The sequence below is a fragment of the Clarias gariepinus genome, chromosome 3 (assembly GCF_024256425.1).
Source record: "Clarias gariepinus isolate MV-2021 ecotype Netherlands chromosome 3, CGAR_prim_01v2, whole genome shotgun sequence".
NCBI classification, from domain to species: Eukaryota; Metazoa; Chordata; class Actinopteri; order Siluriformes; family Clariidae; genus Clarias; species Clarias gariepinus.
Window position 1 is genome coordinate 36,383,413 of NC_071102.1, and position 21,774 is coordinate 36,405,186.

General features: G+C 38.0%; 1 protein-coding gene and 1 long non-coding RNA gene across 3 annotated transcripts; one reads left to right on the forward strand and one right to left on the reverse strand.

Moving 5' to 3' along the window:
* Positions 1-2,505: 2,505 nt before the first annotated feature.
* LOC128518494 (NACHT, LRR and PYD domains-containing protein 12-like) lies at positions 2,506-19,003 on the reverse strand. Its single transcript, XM_053491634.1, has 13 exons — positions 18,952-19,003; positions 16,160-16,302; positions 15,779-15,904; positions 13,201-14,973; positions 12,581-12,754; positions 12,173-12,346; positions 11,330-11,503; positions 10,570-10,743; positions 8,561-8,734; positions 7,801-7,974; positions 5,787-5,960; positions 3,360-3,533; positions 2,506-2,934 (listed from the first exon to the last, which is right to left on the reverse strand). The coding sequence occupies exons 2-13, from the start codon at positions 16,210-16,212 to the stop codon at positions 2,928-2,930; spliced, it is 3,351 nt and encodes a 1,116-aa protein (XP_053347609.1). The 5' UTR covers positions 16,213-16,302; positions 18,952-19,003; the 3' UTR covers positions 2,506-2,927.
* On the forward strand, positions 18,620-20,105 carry LOC128518497 (uncharacterized). 2 transcript variants are annotated; one of them, XR_008357733.1, is made up of 3 exons: positions 18,620-18,743; positions 19,141-19,310; positions 19,438-20,105. It is a non-coding gene; the product is annotated as an uncharacterized LOC128518497 (long non-coding RNA). The 2 variants fall into 2 exon arrangements; XR_008357732.1 differs by having other exon boundaries at positions 18,657-18,729.
* Positions 20,106-21,774: the final 1,669 nt, after the last annotated feature.

A 21,774-nucleotide genomic window follows, 5' to 3' on the forward strand; every position in this document is an offset into this window, starting at 1 on the left:
TAAACCCCTTCTTTCCGCGAGCCCTCACTGCTGTGATTTGGATGGCGCGGTCCCTTATGACTGGTCTACCACCACAGCGTGGGTCGGAAAACGAAACATCCATTACCATAACTGAACGACGGCTCTGGGGACCCGTCAATACATAGAAAAGATGGCCTCGGTTTTACCGTGTAACGACCAGCTAATTTTATATTGACTGTGGCTACAAAAATCGAGAGGCCTTTTATCTTTGTGTCGGTGTTGCGTTAAAAGGCCAAACACAAACAAGTAGATAAAGCAATCGTGTATTATACAAAACTAAATAAAGTAAATGAAAAAGGTGCACCACAACCAAACAAAGATATAAACAATATTTACGAACTACATATAATAAACGGTATGTGTATGTGAATGCGAGTGAGTGGAAAATGTCCGAAGTCTGTGTTATCCGAGTATACAGAGTATGGTTCGATCTCACCGAGAGGCTGATGACGGAGTGTGAGAAGTCCGGGAAATATGTCCAGTCAAAGATAATCCAGTTAAATAATCTTCGATGCATTTTCCCCTTTTTTTGCGCCTTGCCACTTCACAAGTGTTAATTTCAGTTTTGATGAATGGTGGAAAATAAACAGTTAAAAAGGATTTTGTGTGCTCTCGTTTTCATTGTTTTTTTATATTACAAAGTGTTTAAGCCAACCCGGCATAAATGCTCGGACAAATTAACAAGTTTGTGGTAACGTTAATTGTAAGATGTCGGGCAAGTTGTTCGCTACGTAGAACGTGGGCGGACATTATGCAAATATGTTACTGAGTGACGTGTAACAGAGTAAAGATAAATTTTTACTCAGATCCGTAACAGAGTAAAGATAAATTTGCTAACGACTCGTTTAGGCAATGTGAGCCGACTTTTTTTTTTTTTATAGACAAAAACTTCATTTATCGTGCACTGTCAGCGTCACAGATAGTGCAGATAGTTTATATAATAACTACACTACAAGCTACATAACACACTGCATGAAAGATCATATTTGAAAAAGCATAATAGGACCTCTTTAATAAATCTGTAAAAATTCAAAAATTTAACAATTCTGTGTTTTTCTGTCAATATAGGATGCTGTGTGTACATAAATGATTTTAGCAAAAGGCTGCAATAAAACAAAGTGAAAAATTAAAGGGGGTCTGAATACTTTTCATACCCACTGTAATTGTCTATTTTCTATAGGGATTTAGTCAACACCTTTTGACAGCAATGTAGTGTACGCCATGTATAATAACTGGAGGAATAAAAGTGAGCATTTCCTGAACCAGTATTCCTTAATGGGAATCCCCTGACATTGTGAACCTCATTCGCTCTTGTGGATTTGTTTTTTATAACAACAGAAGAATTTGTCCATTACTCTTCACACAGACTATTCAGGTGCTTGTTCAGTCAGTTATTTTAAGAGTGGACTATTGCACCATACTCCTGGCAGGTCTACCTCTGTGGATCATTTGTCCTCTGCAGTTGATCTAGAACGCAACTGCACAACCTGGTTTTAACTTTTCTAAATTCTCCCATACCACCTAACTTCTCTGCTCCCTTGTCATCCCTGTTGAAAATTCCCTCCAATCAGGCCTGACCAGGTAGAATTGTTCTGATTGAGATATATACAGAACACTTCTACCTGAACAGTTTTTTCTAACTGAGTTATTCTTGATATTATTAGCAAAATATTAGAGGACATGTGAACACAATCAATGAAGATGAGTGACCCAGTACCTGTGGTAGCCATACAAGTTTAACACAGCTAGTGGTTTGGATATTGAAGTTTAGTCTCTGTATTTCTGTTCACAGTTTTCTGTGCAAAAAAATCACTTATAAATCCACACCTGCCCCTGAAGAGTTCTTCTATCAGACAAGCATATAGGCATCAAGGGGATTTTTCTGCATTATGGTGAGAATTCTACTCTCATCAGCGATGGAGGGCTTCCTTTCTAATGGGTATGAAGCTTACCAGCAGCCTCTCTTTACATTAGGTTTGGCCAGTGTCTCTTACTGTATTATTTTGGGCTTTCAGCCTTATAATGGCTTGTTTAACTTTCATTGGCCCTCATGTTGACAGACCACATAAGCTTGAAAGTGACCAAGAATTACAAAAAGTGCATTAATATCTCTGTGGGAAAACCAGATTGTTGTTTTTTTAAGGTGTAAATCTGAAAATGTGCATGTGGACCACAAATTATTTAAGTTCCAACAAAAATGAAAATGTGGAATACAACTGAAATAAAAAAATATATATATGCCTTTGTCCAAAACATTATGGAGAGCAAACTAAAGTAATAAAATAGCATTATATAACATTAAACGCACATACACACACACACACTGCTCTTGATTAGTGTTGTCACGATTTCGGAATAAACATACTGAGCAGATGTTTAGAACACTAAGATTTAATTTTTTGAGATGAAATAAAGTCAATTAAAACAATTAAATTCCTGGATCCTGATTGCAGAAATTTATTTTCTCAAAGTGCCATTTTCATGTTTTATTTTAATGATTTCAATTTCATGTATAATTATCCTCAATAATTTTCTACACAAACATTTACCAATTGAATTTTTAAAAAATGCTTTAAACAATGTAAGGTTATAAAAAATAACACTGTATTTTGCAACAGAAATCCACCATGCTTTTTGTTTATTGTATTTGTTTTTTAAAATACATTAACTGTTTTGGGTTTGCAAATAGTTTTACACATAGTATTATATGGATATGTAGTGACACATATACACAAAATACAGTCCTAAAAGCTGCAATATTATAATACATATATAAACTGTAGGTCTTTTTTGTCAAACATAAAAGTCTAGCTAGATCTTTTTAAACAATCATCTAACGGGGCACAATGGCTTACAGTAGCACTGTCACCTCACCAGCCCAGGCTTGGCATCACACTGAAAATCCTTTACACCCTAAAAATATATACACAAAAAAAACATATACATTTGTATTCTAAATACAATGTTCAGTATAGCACAATTAAACAATGGCTCAATAAATATGTTTTACAAATCAGTAACTCTTTGTAAGACTAGGAGCAGGTACTTCACTAAACAAAACATTCAATAATGTGTAAGGGGTTTGACCCTCTGTGCACGGGCGGCACCATAAAGCACGGACACGAGGCGAGGTCTTACGGGGAAAAAAAGGGAAAAATGGGGGAAGGAAAGTGTTAAAGGAGGGAGGATGGAAAGAAAGAGTAGGAAAGAATGTGCTCGTGCAGATCTGGCATGTGGGCACAGGCTGATGAACGGTGGACAGCGGGCAGACACAGGCGCACGCCGTGACAAATGCTAATTGGTCTAATCATTTGTATTAATTTATGTTTATAACTTACCTCAAGTCCTGGAGTTTGTAATGATCATCATATTGAAGACTAAAAAGGAGCTTCTTTCCTGAGTCTCCAATATTATTGAAACATAGATCCAGTTCTCTCAGGTGTGAGGGGTTTGAGCTCAGAGCTGAAGTCAGAGCAGCACAGCCCTCATCTGAGATGTCACAATACCACAACCTATAGAACGACCATGACACACCAAAACAAGATGACAATAGTGAGAAAAACCTGGCAATAAACAATTTCATGTGTCCTGAAAAGAAAATAAGTTTAAAAACACAATAATATTAATGAAAATAATGCTAAAGAATTTGATCATTATATTGCCTTGAACAGAACCAAAATCATTACATGCAAAGATTAAACACTAAACGAATAAAAACTTGTTCCAATGTGTGCCAAAGGACTCTACTGACATCAGGGGACACCATTTCCATTATGGGTTATAACTTAGCCAGCAACACTGTTTGGGTAGGTGTTACATGACAAAGGACATCTACATTAATGGCAGGACCCAAGGATTCCCATCAGAACATTGCATGTTATGAAGCCCCATACACAGGGGCTAACTTCCACTGCCCATATGGATTAGTGAGCCTTTAACACCCAGTTGTCTAGACATCACAGATTGAGATAAAAGAAATGTTTAATATTGTCCTGTATTGTCCAAACATTAAAAGAAATGACAGATAAGAAGAAAATAGATTATCATGCTAAAATAGGTGGGATATATTAGGCAGCAGGTAAACAGTTATTTGTCAAACTGGCCGATATATCTTGAATTGAAATCAATAAAATAAATTGAATTGGATATATCACCTTTTGTACAGGGGCCACTGCAGCGTGATAATCTTTGTTCTTCTCATTATCTATCATTGAACCTGACTGAGAAACCTGACTTTGACCCCTGTCAGCTGTCAAACTACATGATGATATCAAACATTTTCTTTAATATCCAAGATCCTAGAAAAGGTTGCACAGCACTTATGCCCATACCTAATGAATATAGCGTTCATAAAAGTATCAGTGATGAATTAAGCCCCATCAAATCAGACAATATGGGCTAAAGTGGAACTACTACTGGCCTTTGATCAGGGTTGTGTATCCTTGGTAGTGTTACTTAAACTTGTGTTACTTAAGCTTTTAACACCATCAATCATACTATTTTTCTTAATGAACTATGAAATATTGGTTGGAGTTAAATTTACATTTACATTTAGGCATTTGGCAGACGCTCTTATCCAGAGCGACTTACAAAAAGGAATTAATTAAATTAATGTTCCTCTTTTTACTCGGGTCGTATTGTCGCCTAATTATTGTAGTTTGTAGGCCCACTGCTCTTTGCTCTATACAGTATGTTACCTCTGGATAATATTGTTTGTATACACAGAACGTATGATCACTTTACCCCTATCTTATCCATACTGCATTTGTATTTTAAATACTAACATTACTAGTATTTGTATTTTCCGACCACTCACTCCTATATGGATCAAAAGGTGCAGGCCATTTGTTAGTGCCTCATATAATGGAACCTGCACTGAGGGGCAGAGCTTTTCCTTACAAAGCCACACATAAATAGAACAGCCTCCCAATTAGTGTACCCTGCCTTGTGCCCCAAGTCTCTTGGGATAGGCTCCAGGCCCATCGTGACCCTGAACACAGGAATAAGCGATATAGACGCGCAAGCGAGTGAGCCCTGGGACTGAAATTGCTACACTGCAATTTTGCACTAAATTATTTTCTCTTCATTGAACAGTGGATAAGTTTAACAAAATAGACTTAAATTAAAAACCATAATGAATTTAGAAATAACTCTGATGCTCCTATTCTTAAATTTCTCATAATTTTATAAGTTCCTATTTACACAATTCAAATTTTTAACAATATACTTTATAGCTATTAAAGGAACATTATTTATATATGCACAGTGATTGCATTTTTTTATCAAATGCATTATTTAGTGTCATTTTAATGAGGATGGGTTCCCTTCCCTTTGTTTTCTCCAGGTGTTGTGTCATCTCAGGGAATGAATAGTTAAGTACAGAAGATTATGGTACCTATGTATCTTCATCACCTATGTATTATAATCTGTGCAATAGGGGAAAAAGTGCAATACATGTAACTTAGTGCAATATGCATATATTTTGGTGCAATATGCATGACTGTCTCTTGTGTCATTTGTATAAAGTGTGCAAAGTGTAAATTGTGTAATGTGTAAAGCACCTAATTTCATTGGACATGCCACCTGTTTCAGTGACAATAAAGATATTCTATTCTATGTTATCACAAAGTCTGTGAAAGAATTCATATTAGGGTCATCTCATGCAGCATGAGAAGTTATAACTGCACAAGTCAACTGAAATTGTACAGTGTGAACTTTGTTTTACTCTGAAGGAAGCCATGTGACTCTCAAAGAGATGATCTTACCTTAGTGTCTCCAGTTTACAGTGAGGATTCTCCAATACAGTAGCAAGATATTTCATTCCAGAGTTTGTGAAATTATTATTAGACAGATCCAGTTCTCTCAGGTGTGAAGGTTTTGATCCCAGAGCTGAAGTCAGAGCAGCACAGCCTTCATCTGAGATATCACAATCACGCAACCTGCAAAAAGAGAGAGTGGCACAACGACACTCAGTTAGTACAGAGCACACAAATAAGTTGAGCAGGAACCTCTTAACCAAAGAGTCAAAGCAGACTTTAATCACTATTAAATAGAAAATATCAATCATTGTGTTATAGAATCAGTTTGTCTACAACACAACCATTGATTCAATAAAAAATTATATCATCAAATTATATCAGTTATTGTCATGAGCTTTATCAAGCCAGTGTAAAAAGTGGAAGAAGGCACTGTTTTGACTGGGTTACTAATATCAGGCACTGATGTTGGGCAAGAAGGCCTGAGTTGCAGTCTCTTTTCCTATTCCCGAAGGCATTAATTAGGATTAAAATGCCTTAATGCTGGCCACTTAAAAAAAATATATATGCCACAGTTTTTTGCTTCCCCTTTGGCTAACCATGTCTTGCTTTACACAGAGGGGTATTATTATGCTGTAACAGGGGTAGCTCAGTGGTTAAGGCATTGGACTACGGTTTGGAAGATCCCAGGTTCAAACCCCACAACCACCAAGTTGCCACTGTTGGGCCCTGAACCCTCAACTGCTCAGATGTATAATGAGATAAAAAATGTAGGTTGCTCTGGATAAGAGCGTCTGCCAAATGCCTAAATTTAACAGTTGGGCTAGGCCTCTAAGTGAAATTATAACACTATAGTAAGTTCCTGACTTACAAAAGTATTTGAATTATGAATTTCCGCAGATACGAACAGACTACAGGTCTATGAACATGCAAACATATTGATTTGTGAACAAATTACGGAAGTAGCTCACATGGATTGGACAAAAAAGGATACTGTAGTGCACCAGGTACCAGTAAATTGTATGTGTGTGTCCGTGTGGGGGTGCGGGAAGTGAATCAGTCTGGAAGCACGATGATAGAAAATGGGTGTCCTGTAAAGCAGAGCTCATTTCTTCTGCAGCCATTCCCATATATTGCCCACATGTTCAAAGAGCTCCTGGAACGTTTCCAGATTATCCATAGAGGCTATCTTGGCAGGTGTGTTGTGTGGAAAAGACACTACTGGATATACAGATGGCAGGGGGCACAACTGGTAATGTGGGGGCCTGCAGGCAGCTTCTTGAATACCAGCTGTTTTCTAGCTGCTCCTGCACATGGGCACAGATCAAGGAGCACCTGAACTTGCCTGTCTTGATCTCACTGAGTGGGAAGGCTTCCATGGCAGTGTCGGAGTTTTCTTCATATCCTGGATTTTGGCACCACTGGGGAACCCAGTGTATAAAGATGTAAAAGAACACGCAAGAACAGGTGAAATTTCACATCAACTTTCCACAACCTAACAAAACCAAAACGGCTCAACAGAAACAGTACCAGACTAAACTCAGCGACATGGCTACGTCAGTCTCAAATCGCTGACTAGTTAGCATGTTGTTTCTTTATATAGTCACTATGCTGCTGAACACATAGAAGATGCCCAAACCATCCCCCCTACAAGATCACTGAAGGTTTGGGCTATGCTTGTATTGCAAAAAGGGAGGACAACTTAGAGAAATATACTCTAAAGGACAAGGGACAAATATAGGCAAGGCAATCTTTAATTCTTAAAATTGAAAGCAAATGTATAACTTAACTGTCAGTGGTTTTCTTATTCAATATTTACCAGCACTTGCCACACAATAGTCACAATGTTCTAGGTACTGTACCTCATGGCTGTCTATGCATGATCCTCAGACAAGCTTGAATCAAGGAAAGAATATGGCCTATAGTAACGCTATTTTTTTTTATATCCTTTCATCTGTATTAAAACAAAAATGTGGCATTGTAACATGAGTTGTACTCTGAAAGGGAGATTATACTACAGTACCTCAGTGTCTCCAGTTTACAATAAGGATTCTTCAGTACAGCTGAGACACTCTTCACTCCTGAGTCTCCAATTTCATTCCAAGACAGATCCAGTTCTTTCAGGTGTGAAGGATTTGATCTCAGAGCAGAAGTAAGAGCAACACAGCCTTCAACTGAAACACTACAACCACACAACCTGCAAAATAATGAAAAATTTCACTCCTAGTTCAGGAGACACAGATCAATTCAGCTGGTACTTTTTAGTTATACTTAAATTTTTTTCATAACCACTATGAGATACAACATATTTGTCATTAAGTACAGGTATAGTACATCTTAATTAATTGGAATATCATCAAAAAGTTCATTTATTTCAGTAATTAAATAAAAAAAGGGGAAACTCATATTATGTAGATTCATTACACACAGACTGATATATTTCAAGTGTTTATTTCTTTTAATTTTGATGATTATGGCTTACAGCTACAGTAATGACAACCCCAAATTCAGTGTCTTAGAAAATTTGAATATCATTTAAAAAGTTTAATATTGGAGACTCGTGGTAGTGTTAACTTTGTCAGCTATTTTAAATTGTAGTCTTCGTCCCAGGATAAATGTTGGGTTTTATTATATTCAGTCAATCAATCTTATCCTATTTTTGTTAGTCAATTTTTGGTCGCCCAAAAGTCTGGACATTTTAGTCTAGTTTTAGTCAGAGGAACCTTTAAGTATTTAAGTCTAGTTTTAGGGTTAGGGTTGTCCCCTCAGAAAGATTGTGTTACCTCAGTGTCTCCAGTTTACAGTGAGGATTCTTCAGTACAGCAGAGAGACACTTTACTCCTGAGTCCCTGAGTTTATTTCTAGACAGATCCAGGTCCCTCAACTGTGAGGGATTTGATCTCAAAGCTGAAGTCAGAGCAGCACAGCCTTCATCTGAGATTTCACAATCACACAACCTGCAGAGAGACAATGACACACTCATCAGTTCAGCAGCAACTTTTTGGAACAAAGACTCACAGTACAGTGGAAGCTCGGTTCACAAACGCCCCCAAGTACAAACAAATCGGTTCACAAAACCAAAAGATTAGCCTAAAATTTGTCCCTGTTCAAGAACTTCTCCTTGGAACACGACCCAAGGGAGGAGCTGTGGTATTGTATAAGGAAGTCTGGAGTGGCAGAGAAGTACAGTATGTTAGAGTGGGGCAGGACATGTACAGTATGAGAGCGGGAAGACAGTGCTGAGATGTGCTGTAGGTGTGACAGAAGAGTTCACAGTGGAGGTGCGTCTGCATCAAGGATCGGCTCTGAGCATATGAGCTGAGCTTTATAAAGGAGCTTATACGGTAGACCAGACAAAAGTGAACTGCAATAATCAATATGGGAGGTGACTAGTTCATGAGTGAGAATGGCAGTAGATTATGGGGTGAGGAATAAGTAGAGACGGGCAATGGTACCAGACATGAAAGAAACATGACCTGGAGACTCTTAATTCGGGATTTAAATGATAAAGTACTGTGAACTCACCAAGGTTTTTAACCTGGGAGGGATAGAAAAACATTTACTTTAAATACAACCTAAAATTATTATGCTTGGACAGATTAGATTCTAAATCTATGAAGAAAACGTATTTTGTATTTAGTTGGTGAAATTTGACTAAAACCATGTTTTTATTCCATATATCCAAGCAGCTGGTGAGACAGAAGAGTGAAATATCTAAATATTTCTACAAGGAGGAGAAGATAAATGAAAAACTAAAAGGGAACACAGAACTAAGACATAACCTTGGGGACACCAATGTTGACTGGGAGAGACTAAGAGCGGAAAATGTTTGGCTGGTGTGGTCGGAGAGGTGTGAGGTAAACTAGGCAAGGGGTGTACCAATGATTCCACTAGCTCTTAATCATTATCTTAAAAAACAATAAAATTGCCATTTGAAAGACAATGTCTAAAGAGAGCTGTATTTTTTTGGAGACATATATACACTATGTTCCAACTGATCATCAGAATTTGACCAAAGTAAAAGCAAAAACAAAAAAAATCTAAATAGTGTTATCCTAAACAAAAAAATAAACAGAACAGTAATAAAGCCAACAGAACATAATATATGCAAGACCCAGACTAGCTAAACATGAAAGCTTAAATAATGACACTAATTATGGAACTAAACCAGGACAACTGTGACCTGAAGCATGGGACCCTGAGACATTGGGTCCTGCCCTCCAGGGGTTATCACTTACACTTTCACACACATACACAAAGGAGCATATTAAAAAACATTGCCAGAGAACTGGTCCTATTGATCCAAGGAAGACCTTTTATGTCCAAACAAATGATGAATGGACCTTTTCCAACTGTTGCAGATTAATTAGAATTGGACAACCATCACCACACATACTGAAGGTCTAGTAGAATCTAGTCTAGTACTGTAGGAGTCTAGTCTAATCTCCTCTTTAGAAGATTGGCAGGAGAGCGCTTGGCCATGGCCAGGGAGGTATAGGTGTAGTATGAGAAACCATCTCATTACTGCTTTATAGTCAAGTGGGTGTGTGACATGTCAGAGAAAATAAATGCCCATTGTTCACAGGTACGAGGGGGTCTCAAGAAGTTTAGAGATTCGCACGCCACAGATCCGGTCACAATTTAAACAGCAACTAGTATGTGCTTAGTAATTAAACATAATACATTTTAAAATTGTACCTTTAGTCACAAAAGTAAAACTATTCTGGCTTACTATTAGAAAATGTGTCTTACTGAGAAGCAGGTCGTGTGACTATCAGAGCGATGAACTTACCCCAATGTCTCCAGTTTACAGTGAGGATTCTCCAGTACAGTAGAGAGACACTTCACTCCTGAGTCTCTGAGTTTATTTTCAGACAGATCCAGTTCTCTCAGTTGATAAGGGTTTGATCCCAGAGCTGAAGTGAAAGCAGCACAGGCTTCATTGGAGATCTCACAACTACGCACCCTGCAGAGAGACAATGACACACTCTTCAATATCAGTTCTCCCCATTCCCACTTTCTAAACCATGAGTATTATTATGGAGTTGTTTCCTTGTTTATGCTTTAACCACATGTACTCTGGAAATGCCATCAACTAGATTTTGCAGCACAGCTGTGGAGATCTTAGCTTATCCAGCATTAGGCACAATAACCCACTTTCATTGTCCTAGCACTCATAGTCAAGTGACTAGGAGAAATGGTATAAGGTGTCAGAGTTCTTAGCAACAAGTACAATAGGCATGCACATTTCTGTTATGCGAGACATGTCAGGAATCATGACCAGTCTGCAAACTACAAGTGACACGCACATATGCTATCGACAACTTACTGTATGTCAGAACAACACATAGTGTGGCCCCTCCTAAATGTGTGTCCAACAGTTAAAGATTGCAGAAACAGAGTGCAGACATTATGCAGTGTGACATAAATCAGAGACTCAGAAATCATTTACATAAATATGCTGATTGGTTTGCTTCTGCTTTCAGAACTCATTTGACTAATAAAGAGCATGGTGGGATGTCAGAATTACAAAACAATAGGGTCACCCGTACCTCAGTATCTCCAGCTTACAGTGAGGATTCTCCAGTACAGAAGAGAGATGCTTCATTCCAGAGTCTCTGAGATAATTCCGAGACAGATCCAGTTCTCTCAGGTGTGAGGGGTTTGATCGCAGTGCTGAAGACAGAGCAGCACAGCCTTCATCTGAAACACCACAGTGCACCACCCTGCAAAGACACAATGACACTCTTTACTCTCTCAATTTAGGACGCACTGATCAGTTCACCAGGGGTCACTGCAGTCTTTAATCTCTAATCAGAGATCTTTTTTTTTTTCCTGATCAGACCTGAGCAAATTTTGAAGCTTAAACACCTGTTTAAATGCAGAGGACTGCTATCCAAGGGCGTTATGACCTTGCATGACAGAGCACGTTCGCACACTTCTGCCCACGCTGTCGACACTCAGCAAAAACTTTGTGTAGCCACCCTCTTTTAACCACTTGTGTAAGAAAAGGCTGATGGCTCTCTTAAGGCCCTCCACAGTGAACAATGGGACTTCACGGATCATCAGTGGCCAGAGAAGATTTGGAAGGATTTCATGTTGGTACGTAAATCCAAGCCTTGAACTTCCCTGCCAAACCAAACTTATAACTTGTAACCAGTAGTCTTACAGGACATTTTACTTCCTCTTTTCTTATATTGACTACCAACAAACACACAACATAGATGATGAAAACCACAGAAACTTAATGCAAAACTAAAACATTATTCAGTAATTGATAGATCTGACTATAACTAGTAAACTTCTGTTTCAATCACAAAAGACACTTATAATGCTGAAAACAGATTCAGATAATTCAGTAAATCCTGGAATAATTTCCAGAGAGACAATCTTACCTCAGTGTCTCCAGTTTACAGCAAGGATTCTCCAGTACAGCAGAGAGACACTTCATTCCTGCGTCTCTGAGAAAATTCCTAGACAGATCCAGTTCTCTTAGGTGTGAGGGGTTTAATCTCAGAGCTGAAGTCAGAACAGCACAGCCTTTAGCTGTGAAACGACAACTACACAACCTGCAGAGAGACAGAGGTTGTCTTCACTGTCTCAAAATAAACATATTAGATAAAATTATGGGCTTAATTATTTATATTTAACACTTATTATGTTAAATATAAGACATCACAGTAAAAAAATAGACAGAAATGGAATGGGACGACTGTTTGTAGTCGTAATTTATAAAACAATATTTATGTATAAGGTCTTAGGTGAAGGTCTTAGATGTAACTTTCAGAGAGAGATGATCTCACTTCATTGTCCTCAGTTTGCAATGAGAATTTCCAACTCCAGGAGCAAGATACTTCAGTCCTGAGTCTTTGAATCTATTCGCAGACAGATCCAGTTCTCTGAGACAACAGGATTCAGAGCTAAGCACTGAGGCCAAACCAGCGCAGCCTCTATCTTTTACTTCACATTCATTAAATCTGTAAAGAAATACAAAAACAGTGAAATTAAACTAATGTATGGTTATACAAGTTTTTAAAATGTTCCTAAAATACAAGTATTAAATATAACAAATCTAAGTTGCTCATTGTGTAACATGCTGCTTAATGAATTACGTAATGTGTAGGAAAGACATAAAGCATGAATAAAACAAATCAGTCAGATCCAAAAGTATTTGGACAGTGACGCACTTCTGTGCCTCTGTACACAACCAACGTGCATTTGAAATAAAGCAATCAAGATTTGATTGAAGTGCAAACTTAAACCTTTAGTTAAATAAAATGCTGTATTAACTGTTTAGAAATTGCAGTCATTTGTTACAAAGATTATTTTTAACACTTGGAAATCCATCAGTATTTGAAAAAGGTATTTTATCTTCTATGTTGCTAACATTACCAGTGTAACAGTTATATTCAGCATTTCTTACTCAGCTCTTCTGGATGCTGCAACCACAGGCAGTAGCTTCAGGAGAATCTCCTCTGCTGTACAGTGTTTGTTGGTATATTTTTTTAGGATGAACTCATCATGTTCCTGTGCTGATGTCAGTAACACAAACACCACAGCTGACCACTGAGAAGAACAAAGATTGCTTTGTTGGAAATTTTCAGATTGAAGATAGCATTGGATTTCCTCAACTAGCGAATGATCATCTAGTTCATTCAGACAGTGGAACAGATTGATGGATTTCTCTGTTGGGGGATTCTCTCTGATCTTCTTTTTGAGGTAATGAACTGTTTCCTGGCTACCGTGAAAATTACTTTCTGATTGTGTCATAATGGTTTGTAAGAGGCTCTGATTGGATTCCAGTGAGAGACCCAGAAGAAAAGGAAGAAAAAGATCCAGGTGCCTGTTTTTACTCTGTAAAGCCCGATCTACAGCACATTTGTTTAGATCAGAGATTTTCGGAGCTAATTTTACTGGCTCTTCAAGAACATTTCTCTTTTCATTTCTGAAGGTCAGGTGGACATACAGAGCTGCAAGATGTTCCTGAATGCTTAGATGAACAAAGCAGTACACTTTACTTTGGTGAAGCTTCCACTCCTCTCTGAAGATCTGTGTACACACACCTGAATACCCTGATGCTTCGGTTACATCAATGCCACACTCCATCAGGTCTTCCTCACAGAAGATCAGGTTGCCTTTCATCAGCTGCTGAAAAGCCAGTTTCCCCAGTTTCAGAACAATTTCTTCATCTGCCTTTTTGCTCTTTGGGTACTTTTTCTTAATTATGTTTATCTGAATGATGAGGAAGTGTGTGTACATTTGCATCAGAGTCTTGGGGATCTCTCCACTCTCTGCTTCACCCAGAATTCTCTTTAAAACAGTGGCTGAAATCCAGCAGAAGACTGGGATGTGGCACATGATGTACAGGTTTCTTAACGACTTCAAGTGTGTGATGATTCTGTTGCTCAGGCTTTGATCACTGATCCTCTTCCTAAAATATTCCTCCTTCTGTGGGTCATTGAACCCTCGTACCTCTGTGACTCGATCAACACACTCAGAGGGGATTTGATCAGCTGCTGCTGGTCTGGAGGTGATCCAGATGAGAGCAGAGGGAAGCAGATTCCCTTTGATTAGGTTTATCAGTAGCACAGGCACTGATGCTGATTCAGTTACATCACACAATCTATCTGTGTTTTGAAAATCCAGAGGGAAACGACACTCATCCAAACCATCAAAGATGAACAGAACTTTGTACGAGCTGGAAATGTCTGTTTCTTTTATCTCTTTTAAACAAAATTGAAGGAGCTCCATCAGACTCAGGTTTTGGTCCTTTATCAAGTTGAGCTCTCTGAAAGGAAGTAGAAATATGAGATGAACATCCTGATTTGTTTTCCCTTCAGCCCAGTCTAGAATGAATTTCTGCACAGAGACTGTTTTTCCAATGCCAACGACTCCTTTTGTCAGAACGCTCCTGATGGGTTTGTCTTCTTTAGATAAAGGCTTAAAGATCTCACTGCATTTAATTGGTGTTTCCTCTGTTGCTGCTCTCCTGGATGCTGCCTCGATTTGTCTCACCTCATGTTCATTATTGACTTTTCCACTGTCTCCTTCTGTGATGTAGAGCTCTGTGTAGATCTCACTAAAAAGTGTTGGGTTTCCCTGGTTCGTTATCACCTCACTTACATGCTGAAACTTCTTCAACAGAGTGAATTTGCATTTCTCCTGAAGATCAGGATCAGTGGCTACAGAGTTAAACCTGTAAAATGGTAGCACACATTAATAAAGTATCAAACACAATCTGTGTAATTTCAGTCTATCATATAACTACTTGATATCTGTACTCAGCAAGGCTCGTGGTTAAGGTGTTAGACCGCTGACTAGAAGGTCCCTGGTTCGAGGCCTGATGCCACCTGTTGGACCCTTGAGCAAGGTCCTTCGTCCTTAATTGCTCAGATTAAATCAGGTGTCGATTTGGCAACTCATAACCGTGCATCCAAACACCTAATTTTATGTTTCCACGTGTGGATCATATTAATTAGTCGTATTAATCTGTGAGTGTCTTCTGCCACTAGATGGCATCATTGTATAAGGAAGGAGATGGTCGCAAGGTAAGCAGCAACAACATCGATAAAAGCGTTAATGCTTAACCTTTTGTGATTTTTCTCATAAATGTTCACTCACTCACACTCACTGTCTTTACCCCATCACAGGGCACACACATATACACACACCATAGGCAATTTGAGAATGACAGTCAGCCTAATCAGCATGTCTTTAGACTGTGGGAGGAAACTGGAGTACCCAGAGGAAATCCACCAAGCACGGGAAGAACAAATTCCACAAACACAGACCCGAGGTGAGGATTGAACACAGACCCTGAAGGTGCAAGAAGACAGTGCTAACCACTAAACCACCATGCCACCTAGCTCATAACCTTTTCTTGTTTTTCCCCTAAAACCCACCCAAACTTAAATCTGGAGATGGAATTGGTGCCTAAGCCAAAACCTTGTACTGCCCACGGATATATAATGTTTAGAGAAAAGAATGTGACTAAATGTTACCTGTGTCTAGATGAAAGAGCTTCATTTTTTAGTTTTAGTTTTTTTGTTGGAGGATCTGTACACCGATCACTGTTTATGGAGGCACTGCTGGGTCCTTCACAGTCTGAGAGATTTTCCCAGGATTCACTATTCAACAACACACATTTTACAAGAGTCATTTAACAATCAGTGAATAGCATGATGATACTGTAGTCTCTCTACATCAGCTTTTGAATGGAAATAGAAAAGGGTTAAGGAGTTTATTTCTTTATTTATCATTACTTTTATGAACACACAAATCTGTACTACACTGGTCTGCTAAGATTTTAGTCTATAATATAAATATAGTTCATAAAGTCCCATTACATATTTATGTTTAAGATACAGGTACAGTAGCTTTACCTTAATTTTAGTTGTGCAGATCCATCATGTTGTTTAGGATTAGAGTGATCCATGTTTTACTGTGTGTGATGAAATGTAATTGGTCAAAGACAGACAGCTCTGTATGACCAGGTCTGATCTCTTCTGCTGCAATGGGTTATAGTCTGCATAGAAACATACATAGACAAAAATTTATAAATTAAAGACTCAGGATGGTTTGTCCAGTTGCAGGTAATACAAGGCAGTGGTGCAAGTTTTGTGTTTTTTATCACAAAAAGACTAACAAAGTGCATGAAAATATATTTTAAAATCCAGAATGATAATAACATTTTAGCGACCAGTTTTCTATATATTTTCTGTCGTATTTTTTCATGTCACTGTGTGGGTTAAATAATCTCGTTATTGCCCTGATTCAAGTTTGTAAGTGAGGCAGAAGACTATGGTAGGAACGTCTCTAACTCCAAAGTACGAGAAGGAGGTAAATAGTGGACATCACCTCAGGTCACGGTAGGAGAGCAGGAAAAAAGCGCATGTCTAACCTCATACAGCAATGCAATTAGTAAAATCACTCACAATTTGAAATGTTACAGAATAAACCACAGATAATTTACAACACTATAATATTATACTCTATTGTACAGTTTCACAGGCATATTTCATTCTTCTGTTCTGTGTGAAATTATTAAGAATAATATATAAGCAATGCACACCCCAAGGGGAAATGGTTTAGTCCTAATTCTTAATTAGGGCTGTTCTGGTGTTCGTTGAATAAAAAAAATACATAAGAAAAGGTCAAAGCCATTAGTTGGCTACTTTAGTAAAAAAAAGAAAGAAAATGAGACACAGGCAAAAGATAATCTCTTTGTGAGTTATCTCCTTATTATATATGTAATATAATATGTAGATTATGTAGTAAAATAGCCTGGTACAACAGTTATGTTTGTTAACCTGCTTTGCTGTGTTGCTAGCTGACATAACAATGAATATAATTTCATATGCAATGTTTTATGCCAGGTAGCACGGTGGCTCAGTGGTTAGCACTTTTCGCCTTGCATCTTCAGGGTCCGGATTCGATTGCCGCCTTGGAGCCTGTGTTTGGAGCTCTCCCCATGCTGGCGGGTTTCCTCCGGGTACGCTGGTTTCTTTCCACACTCCAAAGACATGCAGATTAGCATTCTAATTGGTGTGCTTAAATTTCCCGTAGTGTGTGAATGAGCGTGTGAGTGTCTGAATATGTGTGTGTGCGCCCTTCGATGGATTGGAACCCCATCCAGGGTGTATCCTGTCTCGTACCCTAAGTCTCCTCGGATAGGGGTCCTTGTATACAGGATAAAGCGGGATGGACAAAGAGTGAGTAGGTAAGTGTTTCAAGTCAACTTTAGCACTTTTTTTTTTTTTAGCACAGTAAAAAAAAAACAGGCCGTACACACTACAGTCACTGCCTGAGGGTGAGATCAGGTGCCACATCACCAAATTACAGAGAACAGAACTATAGAACAGAACATAGCGCTGTGTACTGATAGATGCACTGTGATTAATTTAACTACAAAACCTAATGTAAACCAAATAAGCAGCAAATAATATGAACTATTTTATTTATGATAATAATTTTAATACATACATACATACATCTTACAAACACAAACAGTGTACTATAGAATAAGAGAGTAATAGATGAGGGCGTTTAAGCCAAACCGGGGGTAAAATTTCTCGTATTTCCGTTTTAGTTGGAGAACCTACAGTAGCTGTGTGTGTTTGTCCGTGTGTGTTTGTGTGTGTGTGTGTGTGTGTGTGTGGTTAGTCCGGCAGGCTAATGGGCTGCATCCGGAGCTCTGTTTCTGTCTAAATGAACTCACAGCAGTCCCAAACCTCACACTGTATTAGCAGAATTAGCATCGGGTTTATAAACGCTATGCTAGTTTAGCCTGGAGGCTAGCGCGGGTACAGGTGTTATGCGCTAACATGCCCCCCTGCCATGGATTGCCCCCCCTACATAATCGCTATCAAATATTGTATTAGAATATAAATTCTAGTTAATGGTTTACAAATTACAAATTACATGAGACAATAAAATAAAATAAGCAATATGAAAATAAATATGTTGTATATGAAAAAATAGATTTTTTTCATATACTGTACAACATGTATACTTTTGGATTGTTTATTTTATATTAAAAATAGTTTACTCTAATTTTTCATCATGAACAATATTTATTTTAATTGTATATAAATGCTTATTTGTATATTCATGACAAAGCCCTTAAAAATAAATGTGCCACAAAATAAACATTATACAATAATTTATATTCATGGTCTTGACGGCTGTCACAAAACTAGGGTTTATTATAATATTAATATCATATTTGATAATAATAAACCTATGAATTTATGTTCTACTATAATATTTGATAGCGATTATGTATGGGGGGGGGGGGGGGTGCAATCCATGGCAGGGCGCATTTTAGCGCATAACACCGGTTCCGGCTTCCTCTTCTTGCCGGCTCCGGCGCCCTGTATCCCGGTACCCGCCTCAGGCTCTACCGCAGTTCGAATAGCAGCTAAACCCCCATCCATCGTTCAGCTCTCCTGCTGTGTGTTTTACAATGTTCGTTAAATTTGTTAATGATAGAAATATAAACGTTAGTTTCGTTTTAGTAACGTTAGATAAAATATTAGTTTCTCCTTAGTCATAGGATTTGGGCTACATTTTGTTTCTCTGGTTAACGGAAATCGTGAAAAGAAAGCTACAATTAAAGTAGCATTACTGTATATATATATAAAGTAAGTATCTATTGTATGGTGTAATAATTTACCTCCAGTCAGCAGTCCTTGTTCCGCGGACAGTAAGCACACTTGTGTCAAGGCTTCAGAGACACTTTCACTTTCACATAAGCACTAAATACTATAGAGCAGAACAGGTTGAAATTATTTAGGCAACAAATTATCTTAATGTTATAAATGGTGCAAAATACTACAAACAATGTTTTTTCTCTTCAATACAGAGAGGTGGTATCAAAAGGTTTCAAGACTAGTTTTATAACATGACAACAGATGGCAGCACAAGCAGTCACAGAGAGCACCGACCTTCATAAGTCAGTGTGCCAAAAGACATCATCCTGTGTTCATTTGGAGGACATCTTCCCATGTCTGCGATTTCATCACGGACAGCAAGGTAGAACAAAGACAAACGTGAAACCTGTCCTCTCACCAAGCTCTCTTCACACATGAATTTCTTGCCAGAAACAACAATCTCACTTCTGAACCCATCCTATACTCACCACACTTGGCTCCTCTTCCAGATAATGAAGCTCCAGCTCGATGGTCGTCATTTCGACAACATAGCCGAGGTCCAGCTTGAATCGCAGAAGGTGCTTGACGCACTTCCAAAAGAAGATTTTTTTGGTCTTGTAAACATATCTAATTGAAAGTTTTTTAAACTACCTTGTATAAGCTTTCATAAATATTCAGCACCTCAATCTCAAGGATATTACCACAGACATCTAAGTATAGTCTTCTCTTATAAATTAAAATGAATTTTTGATCTTAGGAGGTACAGCGACATCTAGTGGTTAACAAAAATTAAAGCATCCATTCAATAAAGCACTATCACTCCAAGTGAATCATTTGATGTTTGTTCAATTTCAATGGAGATCAAACCTAGAGAACAATTTATTAACACTTACTTTTTATTTATTTTTAAATTATTGGTAATCTTTAGCGCTCTTTAGATGTGGTGGTGGACTTGAAATGAGACAATTTTTCTGTGCCATTGAGCGAATAGTGTCTGGGGTCTCTCCCATTAACTTTTTAACAAAAAGGTTCAAATATATGCCTTGACAAAATGGTTATTTTGGATATCAAGGGGTAAATTGGCAGGTGCTCAAGCACCCTTAGCACCAGCCCACCCCAACCCCTATTTACGTACAGTACATATCACAACTGATTTACCAACATTTTCTTTGCACTATTATTTTAGCCCTCGGTATGACATTCAATAAAAAATATATTATTATATAAAATATTATATATAATATTCTGTGATGACAAGATTCCATTAAAGCAAAACTCCCAGAGATGACAAAATGAATAAAGTTTTCAAAAGCTTTTACTGCCATTATTTACTGTCCTAACCACTAGACTTGTTGGTTTTCTTTATGTTTCCTGTCTTTTTTATTGCTTGCTTTACAATACAGTGGAACCTTCGATTACGAGCATAATTTGTTCCAGAAACAGGCTCATACTCCAAAACACTCGTAAAGAAGTAATGGAAACTTAAATTATTTGTTCTACTGCCCCAAAAAATAAATACATAAAAATAATTAATACAAAATATAAAGTAAAAATAAAAAAATTAACCTGCACTTTACCTTAAAAAAATAAAAGGAATAAAAGAAAATAAATGTTTCCTTTTGTGCACGCAGGCACTGTGTACGGAAAAACAGTTTTATCGGAAAAATTAGCAAGGGATATCGCTAGTCACAATCGTGAGCGCATACTAACGGAATCACTGCTGTAAAGTAAAAAAAACAAAAAACAAATGGACCTGTTCTTTACCTTTGAAAAGTATCGCGGCAGAGTGGAGTTTCTGTGTAAGGCAGAGAGTGTGTGTCTGTATGTGTGTGTGAAGCTGAGGGGAGGAGGGGGTGGGAGGAGGGCTGTAAAGGCGAGTGTGTGTGTGTATATGTGTGTGCGTGTGTGGGAAGCCCAGAGGAGGAGGGGGTGGGAGGGGGGTTGTAAAGGTGAGAGAGAGTGTGTGTGTGTGTGTGTGTGTGTGTTGGTGTGGAGCCCTCTAACACCCCCTCCTCCTCTCGGCTTCCCAAACACACACACACACACACACTCTGTAAGGCAGAGAGCCTTACACAGAAATACTGCTCTGTCGCAATTCTTTTTAAAGGTAAAAAGAAACACAACAGGCCGATACAGAAAAAAAATTGACCTTTACACTCTAATAAGACTTGCTCTCACTTACAAAATAAAATATGTTTCACACACACGTGGTCACAGTGTTATAGTAAACCGTACACGTGTGCACGGATGTTGATTATACCAGTAAGAGAGACGCACTAAGACCCAGCAGGGGAGACAATTACCTAAAATTCCGCAGCGCAAGAGGGAGAAAAACCGTTGGCACAGTTGTGATCAAGTGACGCTCGGCAACGAAACAAGAAGCGCATGCGTGATACATGATACTCGGTGCCTGAAACCAAGACAATGCTCGTTTTTCAGGTCAAAATGTATTAAAAATCTTTGCTCGTCTTGCGGAACACTCGTAAACCGTGTTACTCGTAATCCGAGGTTTAATAACTATTATATTAACTATTATATTAAATACACAATATATATATATATATATATATATATATATAACAGTAATAGCATTTCTTCACTCATATACACTAACCATGCCGTTTATACCATAGTGTTTTTAAATACTCAAATCCGATTGGTCAGAAGGTCTGCATTATTTTATATATCTCCATGGTTTGGTTTATTTTACAGTTTATATAGAAACAGCTTATTCAAAGGAACCTGAGCCAATTAATAAAAGTAAACTGTATAATCATTGATGTACAGACATTTCTATGAGACATCAATTTACAATTTACGGAGGAAGTCTCCAGTGCCAGCACTTT

Coding starts and splice junctions, on each gene's coding strand:
- LOC128518494 (XM_053491634.1), bottom strand. CDS start 16,212: ATGGATCACTCTAATCCTAAACAACATGATGGATCTGCACAACTAAAA. Junction 12,347..12,580: donor TGCAAACTGAGGACAATGAA/GTGAGATCATCT, acceptor GTCTCTCTGCAG/GTTGTGTAGTTGTCGTTTCA. Junction 7,975..8,560: donor TGTAAACTGGAGACACTGAG/GTAACACAATCT, acceptor ATTATTTTGCAG/GTTGTGTGGTTGTAGTGTTT.